The sequence below is a fragment of the Equus asinus genome, chromosome 23 (genome assembly GCF_041296235.1).
Source record: "Equus asinus isolate D_3611 breed Donkey chromosome 23, EquAss-T2T_v2, whole genome shotgun sequence".
Classification (NCBI taxonomy): Eukaryota; Metazoa; Chordata; class Mammalia; order Perissodactyla; family Equidae; genus Equus; species Equus asinus.
The window spans coordinates 57,698,225-57,718,558 of record NC_091812.1 but is presented as its reverse complement, the minus strand read 5'-3'; the positions used below and the strand labels follow the sequence as shown (position 1 = coordinate 57,718,558).

Sequence of the window (20,334 nt, the reverse complement as noted above, 5' to 3'; positions counted from 1 at the left end):
CACCAAGGGATGCCAAACCGTAGTTGGCCCTCGACAGATTTGGATTGCACACTTGGACCCCCAGAACTACTGCCAATTGGCTCCCAGGTTCGCTCTGGTCATTTCCTTAAACTTGCAATCAAACAACCAAACATTTTACATGGCAGAAATCACATCAGGATGGGGTTTTATGGTACATCCATAATTCATATTGTACATCCATAAATGTACAATATATGCACATTCATGTATGTATATGACTCTCCACTTTAATTTATTGGACTAAATCAACAAACCTTGCCTGGGAGAGCTTCTATCACAGAATTGCCTTAGCCTGCCTCATAGGAGCTGTGCTTCAAACGTCTGTCCCGAAGACTGCAATAGGATAACAACTCGATATGTTTTGTGCTATCTGATGTCTCACACCATCGTGCTGGAAGGAAACAAAACACATACTCACCATTTTTGTAAATCACTGCATCCTCTTCTTTAATCAACACCTTTTTGAAAGATATGTTCACATTATCTCCCCTGTCCACAGTCATAGTTAGTGTAGCTGGTAGGAAGGAAGCTTTTAAAAGAGCGAGAGAAAACAAATGAGAAAAATCAGATCGCACACTTTCTTCAAGAGCGACTGAACTTTGAACTTTAGAAGATGAGGGCTGGCGATAGGCAGGAGTCAGCTGGTCTTCGTATTAAAAACAGTGGTAGCTAAGGTGTTTTAACCTTTCTTGAGGTTATATACCTTCTGAAGAATCAGATGAAAGGAATGGTCACTTCCTCTGTAAAAAGGTAAATATATACACACAATATACATATACACAATTTTTCCACGCAATTGTTTTGGGGGGTGCTGAGGACTTTGTGCCAATTAATATCTATTACCAAATGAAGACCTGATATTAACTATAAACTATATTAAGTATGAATCTGCCAGCATTCTTCAAATCCCTACCAAGTTTCCTCAAAGTGGAAAGGAATATGAATGGCCAGACATTTGCCAAATGGCTTGTCCCTTTGTCCTTTTGGGTTATTGTGGCTCCAAATAATTCTCATTGCTTTAGAATTCCCCAAGCATTTCTCAAACGGAATCAGCACAATGCTATATTTATTACTAATGCTGTAAATATTGGAATATTGAAGAATAAGTCAAAGATGGGATCCAATACTTGCCTTTTACCTTTTAATTATCTGTATATGAACTGGCATAGTCATGGGACTGAACAGTACTAGGAGGAGACTGGAGAAGTTACTGTATATTTGTCTTATAAGATCATTTTGGAAACTTCTGTCTCTGTGTCTGGCTTGGAACACCACATTGCCTGAGTTCCTTGGTTTATTGGACAAGATGTGTGAATAAAATCTTCTAACGTACTTCCAGCCACAACATTTTCTGAATTCCTTTAACTGACACCATAACCTGCAGAAAGCCACAACTACAAGAATAAGGGGGGATTAACTTCAGGCTTTATGAAGTTAAGCCAATTTTTTAATGTCAGCTTTATTGAGGTATAATTGACATATAATTTAAGTCAACGTAAAAAATGTACGGATCACCAATAAAAAAAGAGAAACAGAATTCCTTCTGCAGCTGGAGCACAGGAGAGAATGAAACTAAACAGAAGACATAAAAGGAGGGGGGGGAACCCCCCACAACCCAAATCATGGAACACAGAAAAGACAGAACAAAATGGCAGAAGCCAAATCTACGTTAAAAGCTAGAGACTTTCAGAATGAATTAAAAAAATATATATAACTATGTGCTCTTTTCATGAGCTAAACATAATGACATACACACAAGATTGAGAATAAAGGGATAGAAAAATATATACTGGACTAATAACAACTGAAAGAGGCTGATATTGCAATATGTATATCAGAAGAAAAACTTATTCTAAAGCCAAAATAAAATTTTAGGGATAAAGATGGTCTTTACATGATGATAAAAAGGACCCATCCACTGGAAAGATATAATAATCCTGAACTCATATATGCATCTAACAACAGAGCTTTAAAACCCCTGAAATAAAAACTGCCTGGATTAAAGGATGAAACGGACAAATCCACAAGCATAATGGATACTTTCAGAAACTGATTCATCCAACAGACCAAAAATACCAAGGACAAAGATAGATTTAAACAACACAATTAAAGGTCTGTTGGATATTCATGGACCCTTGTACCCAGCTATCTGAATACATGTTATTTTCAAGCATATTGCTTCCCTGTTAAGCCATAAATCACATCTCCATGAATAACCAAGAATCAATATCCTGTAGAACAAATTCTCTGACCAGAATGCACCTAAATTTGAGACCAATAGCAAAACGCTCTGTGCCCTAAGGTCTGAATTCTTATAGAGTTTCAGCCTAGGACCAAGTCTTGAGGACCAGAGAGACTCTCGCTGAGGACCGTGGGTGAGTCAGCCTTCATTCTTGTCTCATCTGTGACTTTCCGACTGGTGGCTTGAGAGAGGCTGACCAAGTGCCATGTGCACTGCTGGCTTAGAGAGCTAACCCAGGAGGCCAGAAGTTGCCTCTGACCCACACTCAGAAGGACCAGGGCTTTAGGTTCGCCTGCTTGTTTTCCTCTGTGCCTACTGACCCAGGCAGAGTGGCCTGCCAGGACCCCTACATAAATGCCTTGGTGCAGACAGTGACATGGGGCAAACACAGATGGGAATGGTGTAGATCAAAGGGCACTGTGAGCCCTGGGATAAGATAGCCCTGGGCTTGAGGCCACCCTCTACCACTACTGTCCTTCTGAGTGAGTTACTTCACCTCTGAACATCAGTTTCCTCATCTGTCAGGTGGAAGTAAAAATATTTACCTTAAAAGATTGTTAGGAATATTAAATGATGTATGCCAAGGCCCCAGGTGCTTAGAAGAGGTCAGTATCCTTCCCAAATATAAATAAACAGCCACACTGTTGTGCTGACATTGGTAATATGGACATGAGTGGCAGCCTTCTCAGCAGTACTCAAATGGACCGGCCATATAGGGAAGGCAAGCAGGGGACTGTGTGAGGGGACTTTTGGGGTCTCCCTGTCACTCTGACAAGGTGCTGCATTCAGCAATTCTAACGTGGGCAGCTCTTGCTCCCTGTGACATGCCCCTGGGCCCCTGCGCTCCTGGGCTCCTGGGAGAGTTTTTCTGACCATGTCACGCTGTTGCTCCTTTCTGTGCGGTTTGTTTATATTTTCTGACCCTTTGTATGAAAATTGTTTAGGTGACCGTGGGATTTCTCCCTCAGCATTGTGTTCTGAAAAGGAACTGAGATTCCCTACTAGGCACAACTCCATTGTGGCTTTTCTTTTTCCCCACACTGTGGCTCTTTATTATTTGAGACTTTGTGCCTTTTAAGCTCCCTGTTTTCCTAGGTAGGAACACAGTCACCCCAGAGTTCCACTGGCTGTCCAGCCTGCCACCTCCTGCATTAATGTCTCTCTGTTGATTGTTCTCTGCTGAGCACTAAGGAAGGGGTCCACAGCCTTGATGTTATACTTTGGAACCCAGGAGCCCAGCCCATACACAATGTGTTGACATAGACTGATGTCACATGACTTAACTGGATCATGAAAGAAATAAGCACATTTCAATAGTGCCTACTAGGGACCAGGCATTGTTCTAAGCACTTTACATATATTTAATTTTCATACTATCTCTATGAGATAGGAACTACAATTATTCTAATTTTACAAATGAGGAAATTAAGGTACAGAGAGATTAAGTAACTTGTCTAAGATTACACAGCAATTTCATGAGACAGCCAGGATTTGAACCAGGTAACTTGGCTCCAGAGACCTCTCATCGGTTGTATAATGCTAGCCCTCAAAAGGCTTTAAAGGCCTACCACCTCACTTTATAAATGAGATTGCTGAGGCCTAGGTTAGATGACTTGCTCAAGATCATTGGGATGGGCTAATTAGTCGACAGAATTTAACTAAGAATACAACTCACTTATGCCTTAAGGACTGGAGAAGAGAATAGATGGTAGTAAACATTATAAACAAAGATGTTTCTCATTGACGAAAAATAATTGAGCAAAATTTCAGTTGTTTCCTTTAATTTAATGATAGATAAGGACTAAGAGTAACAGCGTAGTTTTACGTCCATTATTATTTTCTATAGTTTCACAACAGCCCCGTGAAGACAGGATATCCACGTCTACTGACGTGGGAAATGGAGTTAAAGGCGACTAAGTCCCTTACTCAAGGCTTCCTGACAGTGAATAAGTGTGAAAGTTGAGACACAAACTCAAGACCTCCCCACTTGTTCCACAACACCAGCTCTTCAGACTCATCCTCCTCCAGGCCTGCATCCTTAGCTCTCAGTTCCAGCCATTCTGATTCATAGATCAGTTCCGCCAACAGACCATGTGATCACTCACGTCCAAGTCATGAACTTCCTGCCTTCCCTTCTGCTCCTTCTTTTGTCGTACATCCCACCAGCTCCCACTTATGCATCAGTTTCTATTTAGATGTCACTTTCTCCAGGGACCTTATATGGCCCTGGAATCCAGGTTAAGTGCCTCATACCTGCGTGTTCCCATTATAGCCCCACTCAGTGTATCTCCCCTACTGGACTGAGCATTCCAGGAAGGCAGTCTGTCCTGAAAGGTAGCACAGGGTGGTAGGTAGGGCTTGGCCTCTGGGATCAGGTGAGTGTTACCCTTCCCAGGGCCAACACTGGGAGCCAATGCTGGGAATGCCCCTAAGTTACAACTGCTTTTAGCCTCATCTATTAATATGGGGTCATAATAGTTCAAATCAGACATGCATTTGGTAAAGACTAAATTATACAGTAATGTATATCCAGTTACCAAGGGAACATCAGGCATGCAAGAAGTATTCAGAAAATGTTAACATCATTGCATTTCTTGAGTGAGGCACAGAGGCCTAAGAATACTTGTGAAATGAAAGAATAAATGAATGTCTGACTTCAAATTTTCCTATTTTCTTTATGCATTTTAACATGTTTATTTGTGTCATTTAGATACAAATGGCTCCTCTCTATAAACTTCACAAATCATGCGTGGGAATTTTGGTGTTCTTAAAGTACAGCTATTTCTTAAATGAAAATAGGAAGAAAGATAACCTATGTTTCCTCTGATGGGACACTCTGAAACAGATCTTGGGGTGTGAAAACATTTCAAACTTCATTTCTGCCTCCTTACCCCTGAATGAAATCACCATTGAGGTTTGAACAAATTGCCTTTGACTTTTTTGGATGATGCCATTGATAAAAACAGTTTGGCCAGTTGGGCTATGCGAGCCAACTCAAGCCATGTTTTGGCACATGGCAAATGGATTTTCCACTTCCTCCCCAGATGCGGGAGTCAGCAGCGAGCAGGAATATATGGATGTTTATCCTGTCCTGCTGTGTCCCTGGGCAGGCACTTCTGAGTTCCCACGATGATTTACTAGGCAATTAACAGTGTCATGAAGACAGAGTTTTGGAGGTTTTCCTAATTCACCATAAATGATATCACTTTCCTCGCACCATATTTCAGCCATTGGATGGTCTGCAAAAGAAACCGAATCAGCTCAACAGCCTGATGCTGAGGTGTCGTTATTATTAAAACACGAGAGAGAAAGTACTACCTATTTTTCTATTTTGTATAAATCTCCACAATTATGTTAATAGATGATGCTAAAATTTTCCACAATTGAGTAGGAAAATTAACAGTCCCAGTAAATTATTGCTTATTCCAAGGCACTATAATAATGATAATCATTGAACATTTACTGTGAGCCGGATAATGTTGATGATCTCATTTGATTCTCAAATGTATGTGGTAAAATCTCTTTCCCCATTTTTTTTTCAGATGCGAAAACTATGATTTCAATTAAGTAACTTGCCCTAGGTCATAGAGTTCAGGTGCAGAGCTGGGCTCAGCCACATGTCTGGCTGACTTCCACTCCCATGCCTCTCCTCTGTGCCCTGGATTGCTTTCTTAGTGTTTCAGTTGGACTCACTCTACTTTACAAAACACATGCTCAGAATGGGGGAGGGTGGTTAACATTAAGTGAGAGCGACATACAGAGGGCAGGACAGAGTCATATGTACAGGCTCTGAAGTCAGATCTGTTGGCATCAGATCCCATTCCCACCATTTACAAACTGCTAGCGTTATTATTATGTAACTTATTCTGCAAAGTCTCTCTTTACACAAGCATTTAGCAAAACATCTATTATGTAAATCAAATCTTATCTTAAATGCACTCATGGGGACTGGCTTCTTGCATATACCATCTTATTTAAAACAAGACAATTTTGAAGATATTATTATACCCATGTCACAGATGATGAAAAATGAGACCAATGGAGGTTAACTTGCCGAAGGCTACACAGCTGGTAAGTGGTGGAGAAAGAATTCAAACTCAGGTGGATATAAATCTAAAAGCCATCTTCTCTCCACCGTTGCTGGCTATCCACGCCTGCCTTCGCCTCATTTAACTGAACTTGAGCTATCCTTTATCTGTGGTGACCTGGACTCTCAGTTTGGAGGGATCACTACAGTTGGCTTTTGATTCCTAGTGTTCCGGTTTAATATTTTCTACAGGTTCTTATTTATACATTGTCAACGACAGCCCCAGGACAGCCCAGAAAGGGCACCGTGGCACTGCACATTACGTTCCTATGGAACCACTGGCACAAATCTCAGACCATCTTCATTCAGAATGTGGAAACATCAGCAGAAGGACATAACTCTTTATACAAATCAAATCCCAACTGAAATATGAAAAATAATAGAGCTGCCTTGTCAGCCATGATAGCTTTGGCACACCTCACATCCTTTGTTCAACCTCTCTTTCCTCACCGGAGAGCCGCATTCCTGGGAATTTCTGCTGTGCACTTTTCCCAGTCGCCTAGCGTCATTTAAAGGTGAACATCACAGTTTTGCTAAGAAAACTCTTTCCTTTATTTCTAATCTAATGAATAGTGATTTTATCACTTTTGACCTTAAAATGAGTTTGCTGCCTTCAAATCTTTTAATTACCACCACTGGCAAATTCAAAGAAATGTTTACAGGTGGACCCGAGCTAGGGGCTAACTCTAAACTCCTGCTCCTTAAAGTCTGGTCCACGGCTCAGGGGTACCTTTTCACTGGGACCTTGTTAGAAATGCAGAATCTCAGGATTCACCCTAAGGACCTACTGAATTAGAGTCCACATTTAACAAGAGCCACTGGTGATTTATAAGCACTTTCAACTTTGAGAAGCACTGATCTAAAAAACTGCACATTCTTATATAAGAAACTGCCAATCAGAGAAACGTGCAAAGGTATGTTACTTATCTGGATCAGTTTCGCAATTAAAAATTAAACCCTGAAGAACTTACATTGTCATTATCTCATGAAACGACACACTCAGTCCACAGCCTCCTGTGGTTACGATGATGTTAATTTGGTAAGGACTCCTTCATTCTAGGTAGACCAGCCAGAAAAGGGGGCTGTGGGTAAGGGGCCAGATCATTCCAGTGAGAACAAGCAGAGGTTATCTCTGCTGAAATCTGTACCTTCCTCCCAGCAGATAGCATCAAGAACACTAGAAGGCTACCTCCCTGTCCAGCCTTGGAGCCTTAGAGCAGAACAGAATCACTAAAGAATGTTTTCAATGCTATCTCCTCCAATAGCCATCCATGGACTGGCCTAAAGATATTGCTTAGGACACATTTCTATTATGGGAGAAAGGCTCACCACATCACTGCCTCGTGAGGCAGAAGCAAGGAGTAACACTCTCCCCTTGCAGAAGGCTCTCAACATCCTCCTTCAAAGTTCTGGAGTTCTGTGAGCTAGGCTTGGGGACCTGACTGCTAAAATTAAATTATGGTCTCTTTCCAAGAATAGTAGCCTGCAAAAAGGGTCCCCATTCTTCATCCCTCCCTGTATCCTTACTCCTTCCATTTAACTTGGTAGTACCTCCCATTCTGACTTTAGGTTCAGCTATTTGACCTGCTTTGGGTAGTAAAATTAGGTAGAAGTGAGAGTGTACAATACTGAGTCTAGGGTTCAAGAAGCCTCATATGCTTCCACCACTTGTTCTCTTGCACCTCTGCCATCTCCAGGAGAACTCAGCTTGGTTAGCCTGCTAAAGGATAATGGAACAGAACCAAGTTGCCCCAGCCAAGGTCAGCCGAATAAGGCCACAGCCAGCCACCACCCACACATATGAGAAAGCCCAGCCAAGATCAGCAGAGGCCCCTAGTCAACCCAGCTGACTTAGACTCACAAGCTATAAACTCTTATTATTGTACACCACTGTGGTTTGTGGTTGTGTGTTACACATCATTATTGTAACAACAGATAACTGATATACCAAGTAACCAATTAGATTGAGTTATTGATAGATGTTTCACTTTTTGATTTTTTACTATATTTTTTCCCTGAAAAACTTAACTATATTTAGAATACTCAGGGGCAAGCAAAACAAAAAATCAAACGAAAAAGTTCAAAAGAGCCAAGAGGCAATGGAGAGTTGTCTTCATTGCTGTGATTTTTATACCACATACACATAACATGTTCATATCTCTGTAAGGATCCCGGAGCCCTTAGTAGAATATATGATATATTTCATTTCATCTCATGAACTAGGCACAGTGTCTAGTGCAGGGGTTGAAAGTGAGGGAGTTGCACTGATGGTCTCTTTGATCTCTAATGTTCTGTGTACCAGAGACAGCAAGCCTTGGAAAGAGGCAGACAAGATCTTCAAGCATCATACTCAGGCAGCTCATGTTCAGCCTCTGAGTGAGCAGCTACTAAAACAAAAGGCATGTGTGTGTGTTTGTGTGTGTGTGTGTCTCAGTGGACCTCAACTGCCCACAACTAAGGGGTATGTTACCTTGTTGGCGCATCTTCATGGTCCGTATCCTTATTGCCTCTCCCCGAACTCGCCCTTCACAGAAGTAAGCACCATTGATTTTACTAGCCTTTTCTCTCTTCCAAACAACTTTTTTAGCCCATTCTCTGGTCACATCTTGAGTAACTTCCAGTGGATCCTGGTGCTGGTTCATTAAGGCTTCAAAGTCTCTTCCTATGGTGATGGGCTCGTGGTGGCTCCATCCAGAGGCAATGCAGGTGAGGGATGTTTCAGCATCAGACACAAGAGGTAGGGAATTGATCAAGATCAAGTCCATGGCACCATCCACTGTTCCTGAAAAGATAAAGGGAGCACAATGTACGATAAAGGTTATCAACATGACCTTACAGGATAAACTGGTGCTTAGAAAGCCTTGTCTAAAAATAGCTATGTGAGCAGTCTTTCTAAAGTGCTACTCTGATCATGTGCCTATCTTTCATAGGACAAGATCCAAAACTCTTTATCATGGCATCAAGACCCTTCATCAGCTAGAAGCTGCTAACCACTCCTGCCCCACTGCACACCCTAGCTGCAGTGAACTATCAGTTATTCTCCATGCCCAAAACAAGCGGTGCACTATGTATCTCTACCCACTATAATACCTGAGATGTACTTAGGTATTCAGTAAGTGTTTGTTGAAATAAATTCATGACAATGGCATTATTATCATTGTCAATTGTAATTAATAATTATCATTATTATTTATCATCATTAATGACTAATCAATTAATGATAATGTGGTACTACCACAAGAATAAGGTGTTTTAAAAAACTATATAACTACATACACCATATACTAACTTCATAGACTTTCATCATTATCAAAGAATTGTCCAATTCCATACTAAATTCCACAAGATAAGAGAGGGACTGAGTGAAGTCAGTGTTTCCCTCTGAGCCTCATCTTCAAAACGAGGCTAAGGAGACCTGTCTTGCAGGATTCTTGTGGAGATTAAATGAAATAAAGTGCGTAACTTGCCAAGCACTGTGTCTGCCATATACTGATTACCCAATGGGGATACTCAATGACTACGATTTCATTTCTCTTTATTCTGTTTCCTGAACACTAGTTCCAAACCTCAACCTTCCTCAAATGTAAAAACAAAATCCTACCTGACCTTTACAATGTATTCTATAAATTTATTTCATAAGTAATGAAGCACATTTTAAAAAAGAAAATCCTCTCATTTCACTTTCTCAGTATTTCTCTCTCTCTCTTCTCTTTTGATTTCCAAAGTTTATAAGATGAGCAAATGGAATCTGTGCCTATTCTCTCCTCTTGTTGAGTGTGGAAAAATCAGAGATGGAGGACGTTCTTTGGCTCCAGTGATGATTGATTCCCAAGACTACATAAAATGATTAGGAGACTAGACAGGTTGAGCACATTGGGTCATGAGGACCAACTGGAGTCTCAGAGACCTTTGTGTAGATATAAAGTGATTCAAGTAAGCTACATGTTATCTCATTTAATACCCACTAAATTCTCCCAACAACCCTGCATGGTATGTGCCATTAGCTCATTTTTAAATATGAAGAAATGAGGGCTCAAAAGATTGAGTAGCCTATTCAATCTTCCACAGCTATTGAAGTCAGAGCTGGAATTCAAATTCTCACCAGTCTTTCAGTTCCCTTGATATACTATGCCCTTTCCTACCTCAGAGCCTTTGCACATGCTGATCCCTGCACCAGAAATGATCTTCTCAACTCTTTGCATGGCTAAATTCTGCTCATCCTTTGAGTCTCAGCTTAAATGCCTTTCTCATAGAGGGCTTCTCTGCCTACCTTATCTACAATATCTACACACTCTCATCCCATTGTCCTCTAATTCAGCCTCCTGTTGGTTTCCTTCGTAAACATTACCATAATCTTTGATTATTTTATTTAATCTCTCTTCTCCTAGATGGTAAGTTCCATGAGGATGAGAAGTGAAGCTGTTTTGTTCACATTGATTTATACAGGAATATCCTGCCTAGTCTCAACATATAGAGGATTTAATAAGTATTTGTTGGAATGGATGGATGGGCAAATTTTATTCCAGATCTTCCTGAATCAGTCCATCTATTCACTTGGCTCCCACTTCTAGAATGGGGTTAACAATGAAAGTGCTCTCCTGAGACTAAATTGACCTTTTTGCCCATTTTTAAAAGACCGTTTTGACAATTACTGAATTTATAGGGGAAGAAGCAAATATTAGCTTTTACAAAATGCCATAGAAACATGATCAATCGTTGCTGAGCATTTGGGGCTAACTGGTATTTATTTACCAGACCTTTTTTGAGCACTTACTTATGCCAAGCACTGTGCCTGCCATGAAGTCCTCAAACAATTTGTTCTTAATGGCCATTGCCAATGTTTGATGTATAAATGATGTTTTGAGGATGATCCAGCTAGGAGTTGCGTTTTTATCTAATTAGTTAAGAAGAATTTCAAAAGTCAAGTCTTAATATGAGTGGGAGTTAAGAGTTGCATTTTTTCTGGTAATGTTAACTCAATACATGGGATTGTGTGAGAAAATTGTGACTAGAATGGGTTTCCAAGACTGACCCCTGAACCATCTATCTTGCTTCTAGCTTCACTGAGAACTTCAAGATCTCAAGAGAGGGGACGGAAGTTAGGATAAGAAAAATGTTGTAAGAGCAGATGAGCTAGGAAACCTAGCAGTGGGATTACAGCCTCCCAAAACAACACCGGAGCACAGCACTGCCTCCACAGGCACACCCAGCCCTGCCTCTGAGCGAACACCACCTCGCCTCCCACACTCACTCACTCCAGGCATGTTCCCAGAGAGAGTCATCGAGAGGAAGGAAACACTGTAATTCTTTCAGCTCCGGTTCAATCCAGCCCCATTTCTAGGGCCAGGTGAGTGACTTGCCAAAACCAAGGGATCTGTTCTGAATTCGCTGAACTGCACCGGCACTGGTCATGGTTTATTTAATGACTTCAGGAAATAATAGAAAAAGCAGTTGATTTGAAAAGGCAACCACACTTCATCTGTAAATTGTTTCTGGGTATGGATCTGTTGCTCCTCTGGCTCTCTCCCTTTACTTTCAGTGACAGAAAGGGAAATTGTGTACTCTGAGAGTCTGGACTTGTCTACACTTTGCTACCCTTGTTCAGCATGCCAGTTATAGGAAGTCCTCTTCCACCAGTGAGTTCTCTGTACTTTGTAACACCATTTACAATAAAATTTCAGAAGGATTTGGTAGAAGAGCTTTGGATATGAGAAGAAACACCTACCAGGTTCCTGGAACAGATATTAAAATCATCTGATTAGTTTTCCTAACACAAGAATCCATATTTATACTTGTTTGTATATGGCTAAAGAATTTATGGAAAGTGATACAGGAAACTACGAACAAGAGTGACCCATTGGGGAGAATGGGGTAGTTGGAGGACAATGATGGAAGACTTTTCACTGTAAACTTATGTATACTGGCTTTTGAACCATTTGAATACTACCTATGCAGAAAAATTAAATGAAAAAAGTCAGTGTTATTGCCTTTCCCTTAAGAAGGTGCATTTGGAAGGAAATCAAGATCCATAGACATATATATATCTCTCATCATTTATTCCTACACTTGCTCCAAATCTCCTTGGATTGCATCCAAATAATGCTTTTTTTCTTTCTCTCTTCTTTGGACTAATAATAGGAAATGTGATGTCATTCCACAGTGCTAAAAGAAAAAAACATGGATTAAATAAAATTTTTAAAAAGGGAAGAGGAGAGTGGCCAAACTTAGTCTTTCAAAGAGAATAGAGGAACAGAGGCCTGTGGCTTCTTGAAAGAGTCTGCTACTGACACTGTGAAAGGTATGACTTCAACTGTACGGCTGGTGCCACCAAAGGAATCTGCCAGTAGGAACATTTTCCTAAGAATGATTGCCAAAAGATAGATCCCATCTGGCTCATACCAATGATAGCCCCTGTGCTAACATCTTTCCTTATATTACTGCACTATCCCCCTACCAGCTGGGGACTGGTATTGAATTGTTTCATCACAACCAGAGCCGGAAGGGCTCTGATCAAATTTATTAATTAATTCAATTTACGCTTCATCATCAAGACTAAGAGTTTTCTATAAGTAAGTAAGATGCATATTGAATTTCATACATCTTATATGTTTGGGGGATTGATACTATTTTTCCTTAGCAAAGACCTTGCGAACACTTTTCAATATTTGCATAAAAGTGTGTCTTGTTTGTAAGGAAATACTTGCCATCATAGCATGGCATCAGCCAAGTTAATAAATGATCATTCATCACAATTGAAGCATAACAATATCCTGAGATGTTGTTTTGCTCATTATATTTTCTGTGTGCTGTACTGAACAGCATCTAATCTTTCACAGAAACATTTTCTCACTAAAGCCCATTGTGGTGAACTCAAAATGTTGTTTAAATCTTGTTTCTTATTTAGATTTTCTTGTATTCAGGATTGCTTTGAATAATGACCCATTATCTAAGACATGGAAATATCTTTATTTAAAAATAAAAATTATTTAAAAATAGAAACAATTGTGGACCTAAATCCACACCCAAATAATACAACTAAATTGAGCTAGAAATTAGAGACTAAGCCATGCTTTTCAAACTGTGTTGCAAGGAGTTATTTCTCATTTTCTAAAACAGCTGTTCCAGAGGTTTCTGAGAGTGGTGGAGATGAAATCAAGAGAGTGGACTCCAGAGACCCACACACACACATATACACTCTCACCCAGCAGCTCAACTTTCATGTGTTTTTCAAATTTGGGCTTCACATAAGTTTTCATCTGGAAAAAAAGAATGATTTTGCTTAAATAAAAACACATAAAACCTCAAAGGTCATCATCACTTTTAACTATTTTTTTTAACAGATGAGGAAAAGGAAAGGTTAAACATGAATATCAAGGAAAATACATTGCACTGCAGCACAACTGCTTCCTCCAATTAGCCTTCTGTCCCTCCCATTCCACATTCAAGTTCAGCACAGCTGCAGATGGTCTGCATCTGATTACCCCAGCTCCCTGATGTTCTCAGCACTGGCAAGCCACAAGGAAAAAGCAGGTTAAATTACTGCATGGTGAGGTTATTCCCTGGTGCTTCTTATCACTCAGAATTGTAGGGTTGGGTGGAGTTCCACTAATATGTGCTTGGAATAAGTTATCATGTCTTCAGAACAAGTGGCTGTATGGTTTCTTGGAAATTTGGTATTGAGCACATTTAAAATTTTTCCAAGGTGTTCTTGATCATTTCACCTTTGTAACAGCAGTAGAGATCTTAAAGTTCTAAATATTTAAAATGGCAATGAGCACTACCTTGGCCAAAAGCATTCTGAAATCAGGAGATTGGCAATGAACTGAAAAAGTTGTAGCCAAAAGCATTTCTGGAATCAGAGCTGTGGCAATGTGCCAAAGAAGCAAAGACAATCCCAGAACTATCCAGGATACTGGTGGAATTGTTTGGATTTTAGTTGGTTATTTTTTATGCTGTCCAGAAAAGGAAAATCCTCTTCAGTTTAAAAAATACTCATTAAGTCCTTTAGATGTCCATTCATCCATTTACTAAACAAATGTATCGAGTACGCGCCATGTGCTAGGTACTGCACTTGGCCTTAGAGACACGACATGAATAAAGCAGATATGATCTGAATCCTTTTGGCTTACAGGCAAATGTGGAAGACAGATATGGAAAACTAATCACATAAATAAACGTGACACTGGAACTATGATAGGTACTATGGGAGAGAATTACAAGGTGCTATGGGATAGCATAATGGTGAACTTAACCAGACTTGGCTGGAGTGGGGAAAGGTTCGTGGATCAGGTAAGTCTCCATGAGAAAGTGACATTTGGCCTGAAGAAGAGTTGGAGTTACCCAAGCAAAGTGAAAGGGATATGAGAAGATAGTCAGAGAAGTCTTTCCCCAAAAGGTAACAACTGAGCAGGGTTTTGAGTAATGACACTAAGTGTTTAATAGGACTCACTTCTAGAATGTTTTTTCTAAAGTCTATCCTTAAGTTGGCATTAATTTCTTTTTATCAAATCCTAAGAACTACTGGCACCATTTCTATGTGTCTAACCTATGTTAAAGCATTTTTAGTATCTTTGCTGCCTTCTTGTCTCCCCTGAAGAAATCCAGTTCCCAGGCACGCCTCCAACACTTTAATCTTTTTTTGTTCTCCATGATCCTTTTATGTATGTAGTAAGTCTCTGAGCAATAACTTTATCCTCAGGGTTCCTTCCAAGAAGATACTGGGCAATTAACAAGAAGATACCAAATTGAACAAGACTGGAAATAACTAAAGGAAGTTGCTAACTTTATTGTATAGTTGGGAGTTTGAAGTTAGACAAGGACATCCTTGATGTGACTAGGCTGTGTCTCTCTAACGACAAATTGTTCTGACCCATGATTTGTGCCAAGCCGGTATTCCCAAAGGGGATATCCATTTCCCATCACTGCCTCCCAGCCAAATAGGGCCCTTTTCTGTCTGCTGGAGGAAATGGCATCCTCTTCCCACCTTCGAACTCCAAAAATTTCCCATCCAGGATAAATACCACATGTCCTAGTTAGAACATTAGAATTAGCATGAGGCAGTTGGCAGGAAACTTTTTTATTTCCAGGGAATAGGCAGAGCATCTGCACAGTGAGACTTCACTAAACATCCAGCACACATGCACACTTACATGCAAACTCCATCCTGTGAGATGAGGTGGAGGAGACACGGTACCATCAAATCAAGGATTGTTTAAACTGGAAGGGACTTAGGAGAGCACGTGGTGCAAGCCTCACGCTTTATAAGGGCAAACTGAGGCCCTAGCAAAGAGACTGGTCGGTGGTCACACGAAGAGCAGTGGCACAGCCCCTACACTGAGTGCTGATTTCTCTCCAGGACCCTTTCTGTCACTCCAGCGTAGCAGTGTAAATTGGCAAATCTTTAATGAGAAGGAATTTAGACTGCTTACAGATCTGGCAGCATGGTACCTGGATAATCCTGGAGCTTGGTAGAAACTGGGGCAAGGGAGGAAAGACAATGAGGAGAGGCAGCCAAAAAACTGGAAAAGGAACAGGACAGAGAGATTGGGAATACTCGGAAATGAGGGTTGCCCATCTCACAAACTCCCCCAAGCCTTACAGTGCTGCCTTATAATCTTTCCTGTCCGCTTCCCCCCAAGAGAAGGAAGCTCTCTAATAGGAGCATGTTCACTCAGTGCCATGAAATGTATCTGGTGTGAGAAGAGTCTGTCTTTGGAGCCCAGCTGCCCTCTCTTTCTGCATTCTTCTCCTCGTTTGATCACCTGCCAAGAATCCCTCTTCCCTTACATGCATACCTACACCCACAACCAAGTATCTCTGTCCTCCAAGACCGAATTCCACAGAACTCTTTAACTCCTCACTGCCCTGCTCCCCAGCTACCAACAGAGAAAGCAATTTGATCGATCTGCTTGCACAAAAAAGAGAATGACCAAGAACAGGTTAAAGTGACAACCCTGCGATCTATCAGAAGAGCAAACCAAAGAAATGAGTGTAATAGGAGAAGTTCAGGATTCTGGTAGTTGCCAAGAGGAGAGCGACCAAGGAAGAAGGCCAGCCTTTGCAGTAGGCCTCAGATTATGCACCACGTAGGGAAGAAAGCTAACACTGTTTATTATATGCTGCATCATAGGTACTACGCTAGGTGTTACCAACATTATCCATTTGAATTCTCACAATAATATTGAAGGAAGGTATTCATATTCTATTTTATAGGTTAAGAAAATCTGAAACTCAAGGATATTCAGTAATAGGTGCCAAGGTCACACAAGTAGAAAGATGGAATGTGAACCCATGTCTCACTGATATTAAGTTCCATTACTACCCACAATGCTTCATTCTAAGCACCATGAGAGAAGTCTCTTTTGCTTTTTGCCCACCATTGTCTCTCTAACAATTAGCACAGTTCCTGGCACCAGATAGATATTCAATAAGTACTGATGAATGCATAAATGGATAAATAAATAAGTAAATGAGACTGGCCTTCAGGAATGAATTCATTCAATAAGCATTTACTTAATAAGTACTATGAACTGGGCTCTATGTTGCATTTTGTAGGTGAAGAAAAGTATAAAATTTGGTTTCTGCCTTCAAAAAGCTTACAGTCTGGTCATCCAAAGGCATGAATATATTTAAAGCCACAAAGGAAAACACCGACGGACTTCACTATAGAAAAAGCCAAAAACTTCTACACGGCAAAAGATTACTTAAATGAAGTTAAATGACGAAGTGGGAAACGTTGTTATATGTAAAACTTAAAGAGTTAATATGTATACTATATAAATAAATTCTGTAAATCAATAAATCAGTGGCAATTTATAGAGGACGAAACATAAATAGCCAACATCAGTAGATTGGGGAAAAAAATGGTCACAAGATTTTGCATTTCCTTCTATTGAGAGAGGAGTCTACTTCTCCACCCCCTTGAATCTAGGCTTGGCCATGGGACTATCCTCGATTAATGAAACATTACCAAATGTGACACAAACAGAGGCTTTCAATGTGCTTTCCCATTGGACTTGCCCTCTCTTGCTGTTCTGTGGAACCCTGAGATCACCAGGAAGAGAAGCCCAGGCTAACCTGCTGGAAGATGAGAGGCCACACAGAGGAGACACGAGCCATTCCAGCCAAGGTCCAACAGAGCAGCTGCCAGATATGTAAGTTAACCGTCCTAGACCACCCAACCCTGGCCAAGCCATCAGCTGACGACGGAGAGCAGCCAATCCAGCCCAGACCAAAGAATTTTCCAGCTGACCTACAGAATCATAATATATAACAAATGTTTGCTGTTTTACCACTGTGTTTTGGGATGACTTGCTACTCAGCAAAATTAAGTGATACACCAACAAAGATGAAAAGATGATTTACTTGCCTATAAATCCCAAAATACAAACTAAAAGGACATCTCATTATTTGTCTATCAAATTGACAAAGAATAGAGAGGACCATAATATCTAGCACTGGCAGATAAATAGGAAGATCTACACTGTTGGTAGGGAATGTGATTGATAAAACATTTTTACAGGACATGCTTGCAATGTCTACAGTAATCGTAAAATTACACAGACCTAAGCTTAAATCATCACTTATTAAACATCAGGCACTGCTCTAAGTGTGTTACACATTATAACTTATTTAATTCTCCTAGCAATCTTAGGGTAGGTCCTGTGATTATCTTCATTTTATAGAAAAGGAGACTAAAGCAAAGAGAGGTTAAATACTTTGTCATTGTAACACAGGTAATTAGTGGAAGAATTGGGATTCAAATTTATGCAGACTGGCTTCAAAACCCATTCTTTTAACAATTAAACTATACTCATACCAGCTCATATAAAAATGCATCTTCCAACAATTCATTGAAGAAAGCCTGGTCTTTTCAACAAATAGTGTTGGAACAATTGGACATCCATATCCAAAATAAAAGAAAATAAAACAAGCTCTGAACTAAAAAAACCTCCCACTCTATACAAAAACTAACTGAAAATGGATCATGTAAAAGGTAAAAATACAGAACTTTTGGGATATGGAGAAAAGTTTGAATGACCTTAAGGTTAGGCACTGAGTTGCTAACTATGACATCAGAAGTATTATCTATAAAGAAAACAATTTAAATTGGATTTTATCAAAATTTAAAATTTTGGTCTATGAAGGACACTATTAAAATAAAAAGACAAACTATAGACTGGGAGAAAGTATCTGCAAATCACATATCTGACAAATAACTTGTATCCAGATTGTATAAAAAACTTTCAAAACTCAACAGTAGGAAAGCAAACTCAATTTTTTAAAAAATAGGCAAAAGATTTGAGACCCTTCACCAAAGATATACAGATGGCAAATAAACACACAGAAAGATGGTCAATATCAGTGGCCATTAGGGAAATACTAATTAAAACCATAATGAGATACCACTACACACCTTATTAGAATATTTCCAAAAAACACCCCCAAAACGAAAGAACCCTGATAATACCAAGTTCGAGCTAGAACGTGTAGCAACTGTAAGTCTTATTCATAACTGGTGGCAACATAAAATGGATGATCCAGTCACCGCAGCAAATGATTCAACCGTTTTTTACAAAGTTAAACACAAATTTACCTTATCACTCAGCATTCCCACTTCTGGTATTTCTCCTACAAAAATAGAAATTTATGTTCATACAATGAATATTTATAGCAACTCTTTATAATCACTCAAAACTGGGAACACTCAAATGTCCTTCAACAGATGAATGCATAAATACGCTGTGGTGCATCCACACAATGGAATGCGATTCAACACAAAAGGGAATAAACTAGTACTACCTGCAACAACATGGCATTATGCGGAGTTAAAGAAGCCAATACCAGAAGGCCACATCCTGTATGACTGCATTTATATGACATTCTGGAAAAGTCAGGCTTATGGGATGAAAAGCAGATGAGTGGCTGCCAGCGATTAGGGTTGGGAGAGATTTGACTATAGAGGGGGCCAAAAAAAAGACTTTGGGGTGATGGAATTGTTCTGTATTCTGATTGTGGCAGTTGTTGCATGAATCTACACACGCACTAGGATGCATGAAGCCATACACACACCAAAAAAAGTCAATTATACTGTATGTTAACTTTTAAAATTATAATAAAAATGTATCTTCCATAATTATCAGTTAAAAAACACAAAGATATTATGGCAAGAACATTCACTGCAGCGTATATCCACAAATTAGAAACAACACAAAGTTCAGGAACAGGAGCGTGGCAAAATCAACGACGGTTCATACATATAATGGCCTATTATATAATTGCATGGAATTATGTCCTTGGAATATTAAATGAAAACAAGATGCAGAACAGTATTATGATCTCATTTTTGCCAAAATATAGAGAAAAACGGAGCAGTCCTACACCAACCTGATATAATGGTTATCTCTGGCTAATGTTCTTGCCAGGCTTAGGGATTAAGGGTGGTGTGAGGAAGACGGTAAATGTTCACTTATTGCTTTATACACTGAGTATTGTATTTTTTAATAATTTTAAACTATTTTTATTTATAGAAATGCACACACAACTAATCTAATCTAATCAATTCTAATTAATTACTGACAGGTCTGTCTCCTTCCTTAGACAATGAGCTCCCTGAAGAAAAGAACTCTATTTTGTTCATCTTCAACTCCCTGTGAAGTTCATCATCAAGCACTGTGTTTGACAGACTGTTCATATTTTTTCATTATCAAGCATATTTTTAATGTATTTTTAATATATTTAAGTTGAATTGGAAGAATTCAATAATATTTGAAAGTAATACACCTTAAACCTGGGGGACTATTTTGCGAATTTACTAATTGTCTGGCACCATCAATAGGATAGTGAAGTAGTTAAGAGCTTTGGTCATGAAGTTCTGTCTCATCTTACTCATCTGTGAAATGGGGGAATAACGTTGAAATCATTGACTTCTGTGTGAAGGGCTATTTGCATCAGCATGGCCTGAAGCCCGTTTGATCAAGGGGAT

General features: G+C 39.7%; 1 protein-coding gene across 1 annotated transcript in view; it reads right to left on the bottom strand.

Moving 5' to 3' along the window:
• Positions 1-20,334, bottom strand: part of TEK (TEK receptor tyrosine kinase) — a 106,517-nt gene that overhangs the window by 50,850 nt on the left and 35,333 nt on the right. The window contains exons 2-3 of the mRNA XM_014853381.3: positions 8,821-9,132; positions 440-550 (exon numbers count right to left, since the gene is read on the bottom strand). Of these exons, the coding sequence (XP_014708867.1) occupies positions 440-550; positions 8,821-9,132 (423 nt within the window). The remainder of the gene's footprint in view (positions 1-439; positions 551-8,820; positions 9,133-20,334) is intronic.